The sequence below is a fragment of the Bubalus kerabau genome, chromosome 2, assembly GCF_029407905.1.
Source record: "Bubalus kerabau isolate K-KA32 ecotype Philippines breed swamp buffalo chromosome 2, PCC_UOA_SB_1v2, whole genome shotgun sequence".
NCBI lineage: Eukaryota > Metazoa > Chordata > Mammalia > Artiodactyla > Bovidae > Bubalus > Bubalus kerabau.
The window spans coordinates 173005422-173027329 of record NC_073625.1 but is presented as its reverse complement, the minus strand read 5'-3'; the positions used below and the strand labels follow the sequence as shown (position 1 = coordinate 173027329).

Genomic DNA, 21908 nt, shown 5'->3' with positions numbered 1-21908 from the left:
GCTGGAAGGTGATCAACTTGTCTTAGGATGACTTTACACCTGGCCTGAAGCTTCTCACAACTCTCACCCCTCAACCTTGTTTCTATAGAGTTTGACAATGGAGACCTCTCCCTGCTCCTCCCTGTGATCTCTGGCTCAGTGCGTGAGGGGCAGTCACTAACACAACTGCATTCCCATCCCGTCAGCAGGGATCTTGGTGAGATGAGTAGACTGGACTAAAATAAGACACCAACACACAAGTAAAATACCCCAGTGAAGGCAATCCTTGAGTCGCCAATCAATTAGGGCACTGTCTTCAAAGGAAGCTCTGTCAACTAGGCACTTAATAAAAACAAAAGATGTTTATACTAGCATCTCAACAAATAAAGAACAAGAGAAGAAAGGCAAGATTTATACTTACTACCTGCATTTTATAAAAAATGAGATGTTATACTTCATCCAGAAATTTTTGAAAGAAATGCTATCTGAGAAGTATTGGGTTGGCCAAAAAGTTCATTCAGGTTTTTCCATAAAATGCTACGGAAACTTTTGGCCAACCCAGTACTTTCTTGTTCCTTATGAATCGATAACCTTTTTGGTTTTATTAACTAAAATTATTCTTTTTCAGAGTTTTGCAATATATAAAAAAAGCTCAGCTTTTTAAACAAGGGAAAATTAAGGCAGTGCCTTTAAGCTCAATAAAGGAAACAATTGGCCATCAAATAAGCCTGAGAGAGACATATTGAGTTACTATTGGATACAACATTGAATGATTATGGCTTTAAACAAAAAATACTGATGTTTCAAAATTCCACTTTCCTCAGTCATTTTCTTTCTTTTTATCTATATGGACTTTGAGTAGCTCACTCAATTTTAAAGAATTAAGGGAACACTTTCCACATCATTTTGGAACAAAACATGAATGATGCTTGACCTGGAACAATTAACTCAGACAGTAAACAATTATTTCATTCAGGCACAGTATAAAAAGGAGGAGGCCCCGTGAGACTCAAAACATGGTTGGAAATGGCTAATGTCCTTTAGAATTTGGTACAAAACGAAGATTCAGAAATTCTGAGGTATTGTTGCCTTACAATCTCTCACCAAGGTTTAGATTTTTCTTTTTTTAATGAGTATTTTGTTTTGTTTTACAAAAAGCAATGCTTTTTCTCTGGGGTTGCAAAGCTCAGTTTAAGTCTTTTCTTGGTCAGGGTCGGTCTCATTGTTATTCCTGAGCTTTGTCTCAGCTGCACATAACGATGATCAGCCCTCCGATGATCAGCCCTCCGTGGTTTCAGTCATTCCACCAGTATTACGTCTTATACCAATTCATGGAGCGTTTCACGGCTTTGACCCAGTTCCCCATATTTACTTCATATTCTTGCCATTTCTTCTGGGGCTTGAAAACCATTTCACTTTGCCTCAGTTTCTTTAGCTCCTCCTTGTCACTCCAAAACCCTATAGATGAAAAAATTTATTCTCAAGTTTGAAGGCAAATAATGAGCCCAAAAAGTTTACCTACAAAGCTATGTGAACTGGTGCAAAGGTAAACAGTCACTACTTTAAAGCACAATTCAAAAGTTTTGTTGCTTTGAACTTTGTTAGATTGACTATCCCTGGGAATAATATACACTAGGATTTAACAAAAATCTTTTGGTTTCTAACTAGCAGAGTAATTTCTGTATGGAAGGGCACCAAATCATTTCTAGAATAACCATATCTTGCCATCATTTAATTTCATGAATAGCTATTAAGAAAGAAAAAAAAAAAAACCAAGTAAGAAATAGTATACTTTCTTTTTATACAATTCTTAAAAAAAGATAAATTAAGATTTTTTTCAGCCATGCTGCGCAACTTGCACAGGACCTTAATTCCCTGACCAGGGACTGAACCCGGGCCCATGGCAATGAAAGCACTGAATCCTAACCACTCGACCACCAGGGAATTCCCTAAATTAAGATTTCTATCATATATCTTGGAAGTAAGAAGCAATTCCCTAGGATAAGCACAAAATTCAAACTTAGGAATTAATATAATAAATACTTTCTTTTTAAAACTATTACATTTCATGCAAGGATTTCTTCTAACGTTTTCTGTCAGGTCACATTCTTTCTATTTACAAAGTCAGCATTTTAGATTGTATTTAAAGATATTAATTTATAGAAGTTATTAAAAGACTAGAAATAGTTTTTATTAGTATACTACACAATTGGATAAATCTAGTCATGAAAATAAATATGTTCTTAAAATTCTTATTTTCAGAATTTATTATTTACACTTAAAGGTATATACATTTTTCAGTTCAGTTCAGTTGCTTAGATGTGTCCAGCTCTTTGCGACCCCATGAACTGCAGCATGCCAGGCCTCCCTGTCCATCACCATCTCGCAGAGTTCACTCAGACTCATGTCCATCAAGTCGGTGATGCCATCCAGCCATCTCATCCTCTGTTATCCCCTTTTCCTCCTGCCCCCAATCCCTCCCAGCATCAGAGTCTTTACCAATGAGTCAACTCTTACATATTTTTAAGAGTTATTTTATTAAATATATATTGAACACACCCAGTTTCTGGGTGAATTTTGAAAATACAGAGAATCTACATAGCCTTCATGTCTCAATTTTCTGAGAGAGAAATAATCCAATCAGAAATTTCAGATTTTCTAGGACTTTTCTGGTGGTCCAGTGGCTAACACTCTACCCTCCCAATGCAGGGGGCCTGTGTTCGATCCCTGGTTAGGGAACTAGATCCCGTATGCAGCAACTGAGTTCACATGCCACAATTAAGACCTGACACAGCCAAATAAATATAACATAATCATTATTTAAAAAAAGAAAGAAATTTCAGATTTTCCAAGAAGGTAAAACTGCTCTCTATAGCTAGTAAAGTATCTTTGTTTTGAAATTAAATACAGATGAAGTAAATACAATTCAAGCCACTATGTTATGTGTGAGAATAATTTGAGCCTGTGTTTTTTATTTAGTAGTAGTGTGTGCCCAGTTGTGTCCACCTCTTTGCTATACCTCAGATTGTAGCCGGCTTCAAGAGAATCTGACATACTTAGTTTCATATGGTGATAAGTGTAGAACAATTTGATTAACCTTATAAACAATACTAGAATGCTTATGAGCATTTGGCTTACTGTAATGATAAGCTTAATTTATCCAATTTTCAAGAGTTGTTTACATACTTAGAACATTTTTCTTATTATAGTTCCAATTTTGCTCAGTTAGGCATGTGAAATTATTAAAAACAACATCAACTATATTAAACTTAAGAGTTGAAATATATAGAGGAACTTACATTTTTGAATGACAATGATAATTTAAGGAAAAGTTATTTTCTTCAACTTGAATTAATCAAACATCAATCAATGAACAAATGAAAGTAACTGTTTCAATTTTATTCCAAGATAACAGATTTTTAGTAGAATAAAGATTAAGATGACCTTAATTTGATTTGATGCTTTTTCGGTCCATAACTTTAATTAATAAATAATAGCCTAAACTTTTAAGTGTAAGATATCTTGTTTTGTACAAACGCTCCTCCCTTCCATATAGGAACACAGGAAGACACTCCCAGAGTCTCAAGGAAGAGTCACTTCCTGCTCCCTAGGGAACCCTCTAATTGGCCTCCCAACTAATTAGTGAAAACACTAGTTGCCAAAGCGATCTGTTCAAATGTAGATCTGTCCATATCCTTCTGCTTAAAATTCTTCAGTGGCTCGCCTGTGCATTCAAGATCAAGTCCAAACTCCTCTTTATGAAGAGGCACTGTGACTGGACACATCTGTACTTCCCCAGCCTCCCCTCTTGCTCTCATTCTATCAGCACCAGAATGGGCCAGGACCTTTGCACGAACTGCCTTCACTACTGGACCACTCACCCTCTATTCTCTCCTCACCTGGCTGTGTGCTAACCCGTTCAAAACTGAACTATACATTGTCTCCTCTGGGAAAACCTACACCTATTGCCTCATACTGCAGCTTTTCACTGGGTTTATCACATAATAATGGGCTGGTTTGCCTGAGTATTCCCAATGGAGACTCCCATAACTGGGACTATGTCACTTAAACTTTAATCCCAGCAGTGACTGTGGTAGCAGGAGCTAGACAAATGTTCAACAAGTAGAAGAATAAAGGGGTTTCTAATACCAAAGATGGCTTCCCTGGTGGCTCAGTGGTAAACAACCTGCCTGCTAATGCAGGAGACGCAAGTTCAATCCCTGGGTCAGGAAGATTCCCTTGTGAAGGAAACTGCAACCCACTCCAGTATTCTTGCCTGGGAAATCCCATGGACAGAGGAGCCCGAAGGCTACAGTCCATGAGGTTGCAAAAGAGTTGGATAGGACTTAGCAGCTAAACAACAATAATGCCAAAGACAAGCTTATCTAATCAGAAAGTTTACCCAGAGAAACTCCCATGCTAAAGACCAGAGCAGTTGAGAATTAATTTTCCTGGCCTCATACTTCTCACTGAAGGAGAGCAGCAAGAATGGAAGAGGTGCAGCTAGACCCACCATAGAAGAGTATGGGTCATAGGAGTATTTTATTAGTGAAGGGCATGCATGTATGGAGTATATGGCCGTCAAGGCTTTCCAGATCTTTGGCGTAATTTTGTGCTTTGAGAGGAGAAATGCTATCTGTAAGAAATGGTTTTGCAAGACAGTTCTTATTTTCATAAAACCCACACATACCAACAGCAAGGCCAGCTAGAGAAGCTGCGCCTGAGCAGGACATATCAATGTGGACGGGTCTGTCTATAGTCTCATTAATCAGGTCTGAAGTCATCTGCATAACAAAACTGTTCTTACAAACTCCTCCATCTGCCCTGTGGGGAGCAAGATATTGGAGATAAATTACTGTAACAAAAGCATAAAAACATTATTATTCTTTTTAAAAAAGATCCACACATCTTTGTTTAGAGCCTTGATTTTATTTTTAAAGTTTAACTTTTTAATTCCAAAATTATATCACTTAGCATTGACCTGAAGATCACAATTTTTAAACATTTTCCTTGTTCCTGCCATCAATTTTCCTACCTGCCCGGCTTGTCCTGGGACTAGTGACCAAGTGAACTAAGCTAACATAAATATTCATTTGGACATTCTGGCAAAAAATACATGAAGCTTCCATAATAAAAGGATACCCACACACTCAAAAAAGAAACATTAAAGATTTTTATAACATACATATAGGTGTTACTGCTGCTGCTCCTGCTGCTAAGTCACTTTAGTCATGTCTGACTCTGTGCGACCCCATTGACGGCAGCTCACCAGGCTCCGCTGTCCCTGGAATTCTCCAGGCAAGAACACTGGAGTAGGTTGCCATTTCCTTCTCCAACGCATGAAAGTGAAATGTGAAAGTGAAGTCACTCAGTCGTGTCCAACTCTTAACGACCCCATGGACTGCAGCCTACCAGGCTCCTCCGTCCATGGGATTTTCCAGGCAAGAGTACTGGAGTGGGTTGCCATTGCCTTCTCCGATATAGGTGCTCAGAGCCTCTCAAATTCCATATTGGTCTATATTTTCCTTAAATCCAAAATTAGCTTTCCGTCCTCTCCAAATTCCTATGACCAAGAATTTCGTTGCAAAGAAGGTAAGCATAAGTTCTTTTTGAAATCCTGAATAATCCTAATGATGAAAATACCAATAGCAGCTAGCACTAATTTCTAATGAAATCTCTTAGGAACAAAGTGTACATACCGGATTTTTCTTACAGGAATATGGATCTCTTTCTGCATCATCTCATATAACTGTTTGTTTCTAGTTAAAAAACAAAGAAACTACTCAGAGGCAATTCATATCACAATAATTTTCTATTTTTTACAATCTAGAATAGTAAAAACTGTGGTTTCATTTACATGATATTTATAAAATATGCAAAAGAAAACATTAAATATGCTAACTGAACATCAATAACAGATGCTCAAATAAGCAAGAGACTCGGGGCCTTCTGTTTTTCACTGTGATACAAGAGAACATACTTTTTCTTTCAGAATTGAATTTAATCTATTACCATTCTTGCAAATACAAATGTAAAGCAAGTATCCATTTAATAGGTATGGATGACACACCATACATGGCATTTTTTAAAAATCATAAAATATAAAAATTAATGATTTTATAATCAGAGAAAATGTAAACATTACAAGTGTTCCATTAGATCCATTCATGACAGTTGCATTCTTAATTTTAATAAGCTACACCTGACGCATAACAAAAAGACCAAAGGGAATATACAGAAAGAATAGTCTTGGTGAGTCAATCTTTGAGTATCACAGCAGCATTATTAGTTAGAATTCTCCTTTATGAATGAGAAAACAAAAACTTTTCAAAGTACAAATTCTGAATATTTTATTCATAATAAATTATATATTTTAAAAATCATTCAATTTTCAGATATCAAATCTAAAGTGGTACTGGTACTATTAATTGCAGAAAAAGGATGCAAAAAAAATAGCAAAGAGCAATAAGAACAGATTATATCATATAGTATGAATTCAGAGTCTCATGCTCTACTGACTGAGCTAGCTGGGCCATATTCAGTATGAATTAAACTAAAGGTATAAAGAATTAAAATTAAGAAAAATTTTTAATTTAGTTTAGTAGAAATTAATAAAAGGAAATAGCAATACTCTATGAGGAGGGGGTAGTTTAGGGCAGGTTCTGGTACCTGAAAGCTATAGACTCCAATATTGCTCGAACAAGGTGGTATTTATTGGTGGAAGGCTTCAAACCCATAAAAGAGGCACATGCACAGGGGTCATTTAATGGAGCCTAAAGAGACAGTAAGAATATACAATTATTGCTCTAAATTATATCTATAGACTTGAAAGTATATTATATTAAAACAATTAAAATATAGCCATTTTAGGAAAAAAGAATGCTTATTTAGAGACAGTTTTAACATAAACGACAGCCCCCAAATTATGTCAATTATTCAAATAACTTTTTGATAGGACTTAAGCAAGTTTGAGTCACAGATACTAGATTTGTGAGTTGGATCTTCTGTTTGCGCCTGTACAAAGAAAAGGGTTTGAAGCCCAGAGTAATAAATTATGAAATGCTTAGCTAGATACATGAGGAAAATGAAAAGCAATGCTAGTATCTCCCCTTTTCTCCAACTGTAAAGTGTTTACACTGAAATTGTCTACTAAGTAGAAAGGCTTTTTGAAGATCCTAAGACTTCAATAAAACCACAATGCAAAAAAATGTGTTTTTCAGTGTCATAATTTATATCCAATATAGTGTCAGACTTTCAAACTAAACTCTATTTCTTAGTTTACATAGTATTATTGACTAACATCAGAAAAGACTCAACCTAACATTTGCGTTGCAAAGGCCATAATCTTGAGCTGGAATTATGCATTCATCAGATGAAGTTTGGACTCATCTTCGCATCGCCAGAAATGCAAGACGATTCTGAGACAGGAAACTGAAACACAAAGTGCCCTGTCAGAGCTTGCCATCTCTGAAGGAAACAGGCAGAACTGTTTCAACACACCTACACAAGGTCATGATGGAGGGACAGGCTGGGGCTGTCAGGAAATAATGGTGCCCGGAAGCACCTTCTAACTTCAGGGCCTGACACACCTTTACCTGGAAAACTTTCTACCACACCTCCTATTAGTTAATCCTACTCCCCTTCCACAATTTGGCTCAGCTTCCTCTGGGAAAACTTCTAATCTCAGAGACTAAATCAGGTTCCCCACCATCCACTTTTTATGGAATCCTGTAACTCCTCATCATATCACGTGCCACAGTTTATCATCACATGTATCTGTGTTTGTTGAAACTTCATCTTCTCCGCTACACTGTTAGCATCACAGGCAGGAACTCATTTGACGTGTTCACGTGTATCTCTGGGGCCTGGCACTGCACCTGCCCCTCACAAGGGATCAATACACATCTGCTGAATCCACGAACAAACAATACTTTTCCTAATGTCTCAACTGAAGAAATTCTGCTTTACGTCTTATCTTTACCATGACCTAGATGTTCCTCCTCCTGTGATTTTATTTTGATAATTTTCCACAATCATTAATACCTTTTGGTGATTTACACAGTAAAAGCTGACATAAAATAGAGCTGGTGTATATACCAAATGACAGAACACAGTAAAACAAAGATGGGTCAGATTCAACCAGTTCAATTAGTCCCTAGAAGTATACTAGGCCTTCCCTGGTGGCTCAGATGGTAAAAAATCCACCTTCAATGTGGGAGATCTGGGTTTGATCCCTGGGTTGGGAAGACCCCCTAGAGGAGGACATGGCAACCCACTCCAGTATTCTTGCCTAGAGAATCCCCATGGACAGAAGAGTCTGGTGGGCTATAGTCCATGGGGTCGCAAAGAGTTGGACACGACTGAGCGACCAAGTACAGCACAGTATGCTATTTTTTTTATTTTTATTTTTTGGGCACACCATGTGGCCTGTGGGATTTCAGTTCCCCCACCAGGGATTGAACCTACCCTCTGACAGTGAAATTTCCCTGGACTGTCAGGGAATTCCTTTCCTACGGTTTTTTTCCTGCATAAAAATGACTTCTTCCAATATACCACACAAACTCTTGATAGAACTGGCCTGAAATCACTCTTGTACAAATAGCTATGAACATATTTTACCATTAGTAATAAGCCAACTTGAGGGGTTATAAATTCTATGGAAACCTAAAAATTTCTTTACAGGTTACAACGTCCCTGCATTTGTTAATCCAAGTCAATCTCTGTTTGGGATGATAAAACAAGAAAAACAATGTCCTTTGAAAAGGCCTGGTCACATCTTGCCAGGGCAGATAGCTTCTAGCCACACCTCCAATCTGTCACTGCTAAGCCCAACAAGGGAGCTCTCCAGAACCATCAACAGACCAGGAACAACAGGACTCAGCAAAGTTCTGTGTGGTCCCCTGAGCAAAACCAGCAGACTCCTGCCTGGGGCACAGACTACCTGCCCCAGCAGGCCCTTGTCCCCAGCGGAACTTCAGCCTAATTTCCTGGGGGCTTGCAGGATGGTTCATGCCCCCATGTCTCTTATCGTTGTCAATCTAGACCATAAAAGTAAGTTCCTCTGGCTCTAGTTGTCTTAGCATTATAAGAATATTTTATGCTACACCAGGAAACAGCCTGGCAGAGTGGTTAAGAACCTGGACTTCAGAGTCCTACAAGCTAGCTGTGTCACTCACTGGCTTTGTGAGGCTGCCAGTCTGGGGCTTGAAACATGGCTGCTTTAGACAAGGATTCTTGTCCAAAGAATCTTTGTCTGCCAAGTGACAGAACGGCTCCAAATCTCAGTTTCCTCAGCTTCAGAATGGAATGATGCAAGTATTCTCTACCTTATTGAGTTCAGTTCAGTTCATTTCAGTCGCTCAGTCGTGTCTGACTCTTTGTGACCCCATGAATCGCAGCACGCCAGGCTTCCCTGTCCATCACCAACTCCCGGAGTTCACTCAGACTCATGTCCATCGAGTCAGTGATGCGATCCAGCCATCTCATCCTCTGTCGTCCCCTTCTCTTCCTGCCCCTAATCCTTCCCAGCATCAGAGTCTTTTCCGATGAGTCAACTCTTCGCATGAGGTGGGCAAAGTACTGGAGTTTCAGCTTTAGCATCATTCCTTCCAAAGAAATCCAGGACTTATCTCCTTCAGAATGGACTGGTTGGATGTCCTTGCAGTCCAAGGGACTCTCAAGAGTCTTCTCCAACACCACAGTTCAAAAGCATCAATTCTTTGGCGCTCAGCCTTCTTCACAGTCCAACTCTCACATCCATACATGACCACTGGAAAAACCATAGCCTTGACTAAATGGACCTTTGTTGGCAAAGTAATATCTCTGCTTTTCAATATGCTATCTAGGTTGGTCATAACTTTCCTTCCAAGGAGTAAGCGTCTTTTAATTTCATGGCTGCAATCACTATCTGTAGTGATTTTGGAGCCCCCCAAAAAATAAAGTCTGACACTGTTTCCACTGTTTCCCCATCTATTTCCCATGAAGTGATGGGACCAGATGCCATGATCTTCGTTTTCTGAATGTTGAGCTTTAAGCCAACTTTTTCACTCTCCTCTTTCACTTTCATCAAGAGGCTTTTTAGTTCCTCTTCACTTTCTGCCATAAGGGTGGTGTCATCTGCATATCTGAGGTTATTGATATTTCTCCCAGCAATCTTGATTCCAGCTTGTGTTTCTTCCAGTCCAGCGTTTCTCATGATGTACTCTGCATGTAAGTTAAATAAGCAGGGTGACAATATACAGCCTTGACGTACTCATTTTCCTATTTGGAACCAGTCTGTTGTTCCATGTCCAGTTCTAACTGTTGCTTCCTGACCTGCATACAGGTTTCTCAAGAGGCAGGTCAGGTGGTCTGGTATTTCCATCTCTTTCAGAATTGTCCACAGTTTATTGTGATCCACACAGTCAAAGGCTTTGGCATAGTCAATAAAGCAGAAATCGATGCTTTTCTGGAATTCTCTTGCTTTTTCCATGATCCAGCAGATGTTGGCAATTTGATCTCTGGTTCCTCTGCCTTTTCTAAAACCAGCTTGAACATCAGGAAGTTCACAGTTCACGTATTGCTGAAGCCTGGCTTGGAGAATTTTGAGCATTACTTTACTAGTGTGTGAGATGAGTGCAATTATGTAACTTATTGAGTTACTGAGCATTAAATAAGACAACACATGTGAAGAATTTATAACAGTGCCCAAGACACAGTACATATTCACAGGTTAGCTGCCACTACAATTTTTAGTTTAAGATTTTTTTTTTGATGAGGATCATTTTAAAAGTCTTTATTGATATGTTACAATACTGCTTCTAATATTTATGTCTTGGTTTTTTTCTGGCCAGTGAGGCATGTAGCATCTTAGTTCCCTGACCAGGGTTCAAACTCATACACTCTGCACTGGGAGGTGAAGTCCAAATCCCTGGAGCACCAGGGACATCCTCTCACAATTTTAATTTTAGTTGTCATTTCTTATTCAAATCCTTCCCACTACTACTCAATTTCTTCATAACTCTTTCACTATGCTTTCTCAAGATTCCCTTCCATTGTAAATCAACTCCCCTAACCCTTAAGTAACTCTGAGATGTGTCTTCCACCGATTTTGTGGTTGGTTGCTCTAACAAGCCTGGCTCTGGGCTGGACAAATGGCTTCAACCACAGCCATTCAGTGGCAGGTCCTCAGGCTTCCACACCCCAGGACCAGGAGGACACTGTTCTAGTCTCCCATGACCACCGTCGGCCACTATACCTCTGCTGTCAGCGTTTGCTAAGGTCTGTATCAACACCATGCTTTATCTCCCTTTCCCTTTCCATGGCTCAGACGTCCCAGTGATCACAGAACTAGAGGGGGAGTTCCCAGTCTCTGCTGGCCACAGGGAGAGGAGGTCTTAGCAAACCACTTGAGTCCTTGCCTAAAGCAGCCATGTTTCAAGCCCCAGACCCACTGCTAGCACCACAAATGCAGGGCATGAACACAACGGACTCAAAGTCTACCGAGGCTTGAAAACACAAGGAAGCCCAATCAGACTCCTCCCCTGGAAATGTGAACGAGGAAACTCTTCAGAGGGAGCTGATGGGAAAAGATTGCACAAGGTGGAAGAAGGCTGTATTTATTTCCAAACTGTGAAAAGGCAGAAAGTCGAAGGATAAGAATGACAATAAACAGAAGTGATGAGGAAGAAAGGGTACAGAGCAAAGCTGGTAAGGAGGAGAAAAAAGCAGAACCACAGAGAGACAGAAACCACAGAGAAGAACACTGAGAATTACCAAGTCAGCTGCTAACTCCTCTCCATTCCCAATGCTCAGGAGTGTGTGGACAGACAGCTCCTCCTGGGGGAGTGGAGGTAAGCAAGCCCGTTCCTTGCAAATCTAAGAACACTCACTGGAGCGTGCCTACTCATCTGCTGAAGACTGGCACTTAGCTCAAGGTCCTGTCCTCTCTACTATGTACGGCCAACGTCACAGTATCTTTAGCATCAAGTAAATGATGACTGATGCTCGCCTCTGATACCTGTGAGTGATGCTCTAGTTTAGCAACCCCCTCCCTAGACAAAGCCACAGCGGCTGCACCAATCAATGCCACCCAGTGTCCAACCCCATGCTCTAGCCTCTCTGGCCCATTCCCTACTGCGGCTATCCCACAAGTTCGTCTGTCCTTGAAGAAAGGGCTGTCCCTTTCTCTGACACCCCTGAGGTTATCAGAAGCCTTTAATATCCTGCCTTCCACTATCTGCAGTTGTAACAGTATTCTAAAATCAAAGGCAGTATCACAGACGCATGACCCTGCCTTCCATTCTCCTAACCCGCATTTTCTCTAGTTGTTGATGCTGGCAGCTTATGAGTGATCTCCCCACTATTTTCCGAACAGCTTAGTATCAATGCACTATTGTTGTTTGAATTAACTTTCAGTTTCCAATTCAGAGTTTCATTTTACATTAGGAAATAACTGTCCTGTGGTCCTCCCCCACCCCACCTCAACACATGGCCAGGTTACACGCATGGCAGGGCAGGGATACTCTGTGAGCAACACAAAATTAAAAACCATATAAGTGATAGTGGGCTCTAATCTTTAGGACTCTAGCGTTACTTTGGGGTTTTTAATTATATATTTCATATTATTTTTACAGGGATATGAGTTGGTTGAGAAGTTAAAGACAGAGCTGCCAAGATAGTCACAGCGAGGTCCCACAGCACATAAAAGAATCCACAGTCGACTAATTCAACCCCCCCTTTGCTGATGACAACTCTTCATCTAACCTTCCCCCTGAAACCTCAATCAGACAAATGTTTCTGCCCCTGTCCTAGCATGGATGATCATCAGGTGCCTCGCACTGCTCTGAAGAAGATGCAATACAATCTCTATATGTAGTCTATAACCTCTTAGTCTTTTAGGATAAAGCATACAGAAGGAAATTATCACAGATATTAAAATAATGCTCGTTTAAAACTCTAGTTTGAAAATATGGTGATTTTAGGGATTTAAAACTACCCCGGATCTAACTCTATCTAATTCTTTTTCACCAGATTCTACATTATCCAAACTTTTATCTTGTTTTGTTTTGTCTTATGTTTTCTGGGCTATGATGCATGGCATGAGGGATATTAGTATCCCAGTCAGGGATCAAACCCATGCCTCTCGCACTGCAAGTGGGGAGTCTTAACCACTGGACTGCCAAGGGAGTCCCCATCCAAACTTTTAAATTTTGGGTTTCTTGTAACTGACTGCTTGAGTATGGAATAGACTAGAAAGAGGAGAAATTTTTATTTTTAGAAAGAGAAAATATTTAGTGGAGAGATTTAGAGGAGTATTAAAAGGACTAACTCCACCTCTTCACCCGCAAAAGGAATTTTGTTTATATTGTTTATATAATACTACACCTGGAAACAGTTTTTAAAAGTCTTTGCAACAATATGCTAAAATTAGAGACAATATCACAGATCTTTCAATTAAATACAAAATTAAATATTATAAAATCAAGCCTTTTACCGAGTTCACTTTTTAGTTAGGCAAAGTAACCAACATCCCACACCACAACAATTAACCAAAAGAAAGTCTGATTTAAAAAAAAAAGTTAATGAAACTTATAAACAACTGAAAAATATTGGTGTAGTATATACCTTAACATTACTTTTCTAATTCGCAGTGGTATACCTCCTGTAAGTAAAGAATTCCAATTTACTGATCTATTTTCCCCCACTGAGAAATGGCTATTTTTGGTCATGATAAAGTAACCATGGGTCTTATGTAAAAGTTCTATAATAAACCTGCCAACTCAGTTTCCACAGAGATGGAGTTCTGAGCAGAAGCCAGGAGAATTTGCTCTTCCCTCTTGTGGAATTCATGCCAGATCAAAACACAACTCCCGGGATTTCCCTGATGGCCCAGTGGTGTGGATTGTGCTCCCAATGCAGGGGGCACAGGTTCAGCCCTGGTTGGGGAACTAAGATCCTTCATGCAACATGGTACAGCCAAAAATAAAAATGAAATAAAACACTGTTTAAAAAAAAACACACACTGTAACAAAGCTTGATAATCATTAAAGAAAAAACACAACTTCTCAGCCCTGGAAAGTACCTTCCCCCGCTTAGTTCTGTTCAGTGCTCACGGTTTCAGGTAAGGGAATGGCAGATATAATATTAATCGTGAGTAAGAAGAGGGAAGGGGCTTCCCAGGCGGCTCAGCAATAAAGAATATGCCTGCAATGCAGCAAACACTGATACGCGAGTTCAATCCCTGGGGTGGGAAGATCCCGTGGGGGAGGAAATGGCAACCCATTACAGTATTGCCAAAATAACCCCATGGACTGAGGAGCCTAATGGGCTACAGTACATGGGCTACAAAAGAGTCAGACATGAATGAGCAACTAAACAGCTAAACAAGAAAAGGGAAATGTTTGTTATTGCAATTAACTTTAAAAAAAAATACCTGCAATCCACTAAAAGATGGAACAAAATAAACTCCTTCAGAATCTTCCAAGCTTTGGGCCATTTTTTCAGTTTCAGCAGCATCTGTGAACAGATCTGCAAAAACAAAAACAAACAACAACCAAAAAAAAAAAAAAAAAAAAACCCTAAAACAAAACGAAGAGGTTGGGGAGGGACAACAGAATTATGCTACATGACTATCATTCACCTGCATCAACATTTACTACAAATATTATGTGAAAGGTTGCTCACTTAAAAGGGTCAACAAAAAGGCAAGCAGTTCTAGTGTTAAGTGGGTTCTCCCACTGCAAAGGTTTACAGCCCATGGAAGGAGTAAGAGAAACAGAGGACCCTCACAGATGGGCTTTGCATGAGCAGGCCTTAGTTTCTCATTTAAATATATCTGGGCTGATTAAAAATCAATTCTATGTGTTTTTTGGCATTAAAAAAAAAATTCTCCTAAAGATAACACTCATTCTAGGTCAGCATATAGTGACTAGAACAGTCAACCATATTAACCTATAACAACTAAGAGAGTCAACTGAAAGACTATTCTATCTAATGAGTTCTATAAAGGGCTGGTGATATATATACTAAAAGTCAATCTTTATAAAACAAACAAAAATAAATCAAGATCTAATTTAGTATACTTTTTTACTGAAGTATATAAGAAGATGAACATAGGAAGACAAACAGGTCCTAAGTATACAGCTGGAAGAATTTTCAGTGTGGATACACTCAGGAAGCCAACACCAAGATCAAGATACCAATTGCTTTTGTTCAACAACACGCGTGTGAGCTTCCTTCATTTTGTTACAAGCAGCTGTGCTTCACTCATTCTCATAGCTGTATCATATTCCATTCTCACCAAACACAATTCATTCAACTGTTCTACAGCTGATATATATATAGGTAGTTTCCAGTTTTTGGCTACTTTAAACAGGCCACTTTAAATACACGTGTATCTTCCTTTTGGCAAGAATATGTACATATTTCTGGTTGTTATAAACCAAGGGATGGAATTGCGAGTCCTAGGATTTTCACATTTACACTAGCTTTAGCAGACATTGCCAAATCATTTTCCAAAGTGGGTTTTTTTTAAACCAATTTAAGGCTTCCCTGGTGACTCAGAGGTTAAAGCGTCTGCCTGCAATGTGGGAGACCTGGGTTCAATCCCTGGATCAGGAAGATCCCCTGGAGAAGGAAATGGCAACCCACTCCAGTATTCTTGCCTGGAGAATCCCATGGACAGAGGAGCCTGGTGGGCTACAGTCCATGGGGTCCCAAAGAGTGGGACACGACTGAGCGACCTCACTTTCACTTTCACTTTAAGGCTCCTTCAGCCATATGAGAGTTCCAGTTACTCTATATTCTTACTAACAATTGATACTGTCTATGGTTTTCATTTTCACTATTAGCTGGAATTGCACACTAGCTTGATTTCTTACTTCTCTGTTAACTAATGAAATATTTTTCACTGGCCATTTGGATACACTTGTTTGTAAAGTGACTCCTGAATAAGCATGTGAGAATGACAGCATAGATTATATGAAAAGGATCAAGACTTGGTCATAATAAATATTGTTGGCCTTACACAGTAATAATGAAAAATTTATTAATGACAAGAAGATGAAGGAACATTTATGATAAAACTACAACACAGGAGATGCACGTTCAATCCCTGGGTTGAGAAGATCCCCTGGAGAAGGAAATAGCAACCCACTCCAGTATTTTTGACTAGGAAAACCCATGCACAGAGGACCTGGTGGGCTACGGTCCATGGGGCTGCAAAGAGTCGGACATGACTGAGCATGCATGCATGTGTGATAAAACATTAATATGGACTGCTCAATAATTATTGCAAATTTTACTCAAAATGACAGTTATTTAGATCCATAGGTTACGTTCATTTGTTCAAAATGTCCAGATAACACTTCAAAAACTAATATATTAAGAAGAAAATACTGCACTTAAAATCTTTATATTTAAGAAATCACGTCCAAATGTCTAACTTTTAAAATCAAGACGTGGAAACTATACTAAACGGCTGATTTGAGGGAAGATTTTGGTAACAGACAAGGAAACAGGGGGAAAAAATCTAGTTTGTTCACATTCTTTACTGGTTATTCTGTTCTTGCTTAAGGAATTTCTCTAAATCATCTTCTACTTGAACTGTTCTCATATGAGCTTCTTGACGGCAAGTCTTTAGGAGTGAACAGACTTCACTCAGTCTCACCCACTGAACGCAACTACAAAGCCTGGATGGAATCCTGGATGGATTACAGCAGAGCTATCTGAGGATGCAAAAGAATAAGCAGGCAGTCCAACCAGGAGACTGTGACTACCACCAAACCCGCAGTGAGCTTCCTCTTTTTTCTTTTCTCTGATATCTCCTGTCCTAGAGCCAGGGACAGCGTGAAACCTGAAACTTGGGTCTGCACACTGGCAGAAATCATGAAGAGCTTCTGAGGAAGCCCTCTCTTTCTGATTTGAGGAGGAGGAGGAGCCAGGCGTCTCCTACAGAACAGAGAGTGGGGAAATAATCCCCTTGTTCTTGTTTTTTGAATGCTTTTTCATTCTACCTGAATGAGAGAGAAAAAATATTGCATTTTCAAGTTTTTGCAAAAACAAATAGGAGAGATAAACCAAAAACCAATGAAGTGACACTCTACAAGAGGTAGGAAGACAGGATGAAGGGATAGGAGAGGGAGTCAATTGCTCCTTTTATGAATTTTACTTAGAAATCACATTAAAATTCCACATTAAAAAAAAGGTGCTCAAAAAGGATGCAGTGGGGAAAACTAAAACTGAATGATAACAAATAAACCCGATTCTTTTCAAATTAATAAACTCAGTGAAGGGAGAAGAAAAAGAATTAATCCAAGTGAACTTGAATAGCATGGTTTGACCATATATGCTTACTATACAGAAAAAAAAAACAACTCTGCAAACAATCTTGAATGCCGTTGGTTGCAGTGGTATGTGTCTAGTAATTCAGATTCTTTGGTGTATATTTAAAGATTGAGCAAATGAGTATATAATATTGTGTTGGGAGCTAGGGTTCTCAATGTGGAAAAAGGGAGATAAAAGGATAAAACTGGGACCCTTCTCTTGTACACACACACACATTTCTACATTTCTAGCTCTAGCCATTGTTCTTATATATTAAAAAAATTTTTTTAATTTATGAAATTGTGTACTTATTTATTTATTTTGGAGGGCTGCACCCCATTGCACGTGGGATCTTAATTCCCCAACCATGGATTGAACCCAGGTCCTCCCAGTAAAAGTGTGTCCTAACCACCGGACCAGCAGAGAATTCCCTCAGTCATTGGTTTTAAATACCATTTCCTCCTAAAAGGAGGCAGGGCTCACTGGAAAACTTGATGGCAGATACGAAAAACACAAGATGAACTTATCACGTTGTGCCAGAAATTAAGAAAATGCTAAAAAACAGAATACAGATAGACATTTCTAAGACATGGAGGCCAGTCTGAGGAGATTTTCACTGACCAAATCTGGGACTACTGAGAATTAAAACAAATACGTAAGAACTAGAAGAGTTATAACCTGCTGAATAAACTAAGAAACCATTAGTTTATACCAATAATAACAGAGGAAATGGAGGGCTCTTCCTAATATAACAACAGAATGTTAACTAATAAACAGAGTGGAAAATGGAATTAGAAAATACCATTTTTTGAGCCATCACAGTGAAAACTGATCCAGGTATGAAACACCAATGAAACCTGAATTTAGGGGGTGGGGGAAGTTTGGTGAAAATTGGGATATTACCTAATCGCAAATTATCTACCTACATATTACTTATGACAAAAAAAAATAGTAATTATACAACAGAGAAATCAGAAAATATCTTATGCATGTGAAAAAAATTAACAGAATCAAAACAGGAATAAGGGACATTCTGCATTTCCAGGTATGTATCCTGAGAAAGACACATTATCACTTATTTATAATTTCAGCCCCAATACATTACCTAGATCTAGACATGAAAGGGCTTTCCAGGTGGCAGTAGGGGTAAAGAACCTGTCTGCCAATGCAGGAGACATAAGAGACATGGGTTTGATTCCGGGGTCAGGAAGATCCCCTGGAGGAAGGCATGGCGAGAGTGCCCATGGACAAACAAGCCTGGCAGGCTACAGTCCATGGGGTTGCAAAGACATGAAAAACCCAAACTGAGGGACATTCCAGAAAATAATTTGACATCCTTCAAAAATATCAGTGGCATGAAAAGCAAAGCAAAGCTGAGGAAACTGTTCTAGATTAAAAGAAATTATAAGCAATCCTGGGCTTCCCTGGTGGTTCAGACCTGAAAGAATCTGCCTGCAATGAAGGAGACACGTATTCGATCCCTGGGTCAGGAAGATCCCCTGGAGAATGGAATGGCTACCCATTTCACTATTCTTGCCTGGAAAATTCCATGGACAAAGGAGCCTGGAGGGCTACAGTCCATGGAGTTGCAAAGAATCAGACACGACTGAGTGACTAACACACACACATGCATAAGCAATCCTGGACTGGATTCTGTAATGGAAAAAATTGCCATGAACGACAGGATTGGGACATAGGACAAAACTGGAATGTAGATTGTAAATCTGATGAAAGTACTGGACCCAATGTTAAATTTTCTGAAGTTAATAATCCCATTGAGGGATTCTTGTTCTTGAGAAGATAATATTTCTAAGAATATTAGGAAGAGGAGAATATTAGTAAGAATATTAGTAAAAAGATATTCTTGTTCTCAGGAAATAACACAGTGAAATACTACAGGAAAAGGAGTAAGATACATGCAATCTATTATCAAAGAGCTGAGAAAATTATACTGATATTTATCTATTTTATAGCATATTGGGGGTTTCGCTGGTGGCTCAGTGGTAAAAAATGCGCCTGCCAATGCTGGGTATGAGGATTTGATCCCTGGGTCAGGAAAAGCCCCTGGAGAAGGATATGTCAACCCACCCCATTATTCTCCCCTGGAGAATTTTAAGGACAAAGGAACGTGGCGGGCTACAGTCCATGGGATCACAAAGAGCCAGACATGACTGAGCAACTAAACAACAACAAGAGCGTACTGGATGGAAAGATGAATGGGTGGATAACAGACAGATATGGCAGTCATGGCAAGATGTTGAAACACGGCAAATCTGGGATAAAGGGTATATAATAATTTTTGTACTATTTTTACAATTTTGAAATTATTTCAAAACAAAAAGCTGAAACAGTTCTCATTGTCTCTTCTTTTCCTCTGTCTCTCCATATACATATTTATACGTAGAGATGCTTAAAAGAAAAAAAATAAATAAAAGAGATCAGTTTACCAATTAACTTTTTATTATTCTCTCTCAATTTCATGATTTGCATACCTTTGTCATTTTTGGCTTAGAAATTTAAAATGCTTCTCTTTATTTGCTTATTAATAAGCATTCATCATTTTCCTCCAAGTATCGTTTTTTTAATTTTCTTTTTTATAGAATTACAGTCATTTTCTTTACTTTCTGCTATTAAATTGTGTTTCCAATGCTTTCCTTGGCCCTATGCTACCTTAGAAAAGATATTTTCAAGTTTCCAAGTGGCTAAGTACCATTTAAATACTGTTTTTACTGTTCATTCTACTATTCTAACTGTATTACATAAAAAGCTGCGATGTGCCACTCTTGCTTTTCCAAGTATGGAACTGAGAAAAGGATTTGGTGGTGGCGGCTGTTGTGTGTGTGTGTGTGTGTGTGTGTGTGTGTGAGAAAAGGGATTTACACAGACTTGAAACAAAAATATAAATGAAACAGAAAGAAGAACAAAAAGCAGAAAACATGTACACTCTGTTGTCTATACTTGATCAACAATTTGCCCCACAAATGACACATCACAGAATTAAAAGCATCCGTGGGAAGGAAGAAAAAACGAATACCATTTTGAAGCATCCAACAGAAATACTACTTTCTTTTGTAGACCAAGCATGAACACACGTGAAATCTTTAAGCCTAGCTTAATTAGGGGCTGTTGGTATTAAGATCAATTCAATCTCCTAAGAGGATATCAAAAACTATGTTCTTAATGTATGAAAACAAAGTATTTACATTACAGTAAGAAAACTTAAGTCAGTTTGGTATAAGAGCAGCTCAAATAAAATAGAACAAAGAGAAGTCTGGCCTGCTACCAGGACAAAATATATTTTTATTTGGAATCACTTTATTTGCATCCTTTGCTTTCTCCATTTTGAGACTTTCTGTTCTAGTTCTTTTGTGTAATTTCTTCAGACAGAACTACTGCGAGGCCAAGACATGTGCCTTCTGCACTTAATCTGAATGTGTTAGTCGGACCCTGGAAAACTGGCTCACTGTTCTTTTTTCTCTGTAACATGTAGATGTAGTTCCACTTTCCAAACTTTACAACTAACTTCCATGCTGATCTGATTCTCTCCTCTTTAGAAACAAACCTTTCTATCTTGACTCTTTTCTTTATTCTTGAGATTCACACAATTCATCTCCCTAAGACTGTCTTAGTTCATACCTTTTTTAACTTGGTAAAGCCATTTCACTCTGAAACTTAGGTCTTTCTTCAGCTCAGGAAAGTTTATTTTCAATTCTCTCTTCAATTTTTACATTTTCATAATTCTGTTTCCATAATTCTGTTTTCATATTCCAGAAAAGAGACTATTATTGGTCACATATTTTTTTCCTCTGATCTTTCCTCTATCAATATGTATCTCACATTTAGTTTGTTGTAGTTTATCGAATTTGGTCACCCTCCTTCAAGGGGCTGTGTATCCTTAAATATTTTGTGCTCTCTTTCAGGTCAGGCTTGTTGGGGCTGGCAGGCAGGGAAAGGTAAGGGAATGGACACCCTTGGCTCTGGGGTTTCTCAAACTATGAGAAAGATTAGGCCTCTCCCTTCAGCCTGGAGGAGGAGTAATCAGACAAATCAGTACCACTGTCCATCTCTACCAGGCTCTCCTGGGGTGATCAAGCCCAGTGCTTGCTTTTCCACAGCTGAGGGGATCTGCTCTTGGCTCGGCCGGCTCAATCCATAGTGAACATCTATAGCATCCTCAACAGCCTCTAGTATGTTCACCAGTAACACTCTGTTGGTGCCCTCTATAGACCCTATGTCTGCAGAGTCTCCTCGACAGCTCAAGGCTTCCTTTATGGCTGGGCAGGCTCCACGCCAGCTGCAGCCATATTTATCTTACTGTTTGTCGTCCCAGCAGGAAGCAAGAGGGATACAAGACCATAAACAAAGACACTAGTCACTAGTAATGACATACAACCATTCACCGCCACCTAATTAGTTCCTAGAGGAGAGAATGTTTATCTCATCCTTTCTAATGAGAGAGGCTATTCTCTCTCTTGGGAAGATACCCAGAGAGAAGAAATCAGTTTTACTTTATTTCTAGTAAACAAGAGTCCTGGGTAACTTTTAGTGTATGCTCAGAGTCCAGGGGATTGCCTGGAGCAGGCAGATGTGACATGTGGCAATTAAAAATGAAACTGCTAGGGAAA

At 39.1% G+C, this 21908-nt stretch overlaps 1 protein-coding gene across 7 annotated transcripts in view; it reads right to left on the bottom strand.

Annotated features, from left to right (window-relative positions):
* Positions 1-1059: 1059 nt before the first annotated feature.
* GK5 (glycerol kinase 5) overlaps positions 1060-21908 on the bottom strand; it is a 77986-nt gene continuing 57137 nt past the window's right edge. For 6 of the 7 annotated variants that reach the window (XM_055569460.1, XM_055569462.1, XM_055569461.1 and 3 more), the window contains 5 exons: positions 14393-14487; positions 6649-6752; positions 5679-5738; positions 4670-4803; positions 1060-1437 (listed from right to left, as the gene is read on the bottom strand). In XM_055569460.1, coding sequence (XP_055425435.1) covers positions 1292-1437; positions 4670-4803; positions 5679-5738; positions 6649-6752; positions 14393-14487 — 539 coding nt within the window. In that variant the 3' untranslated portion in view covers positions 1060-1291. Of the gene's footprint in view, positions 1438-4669; positions 4804-5678; positions 5739-6648; positions 6753-7296; positions 7411-14392; positions 14488-21908 lie in introns of those variants that run through there. The other variant, XR_008710736.1, reaches the window with a different exon arrangement.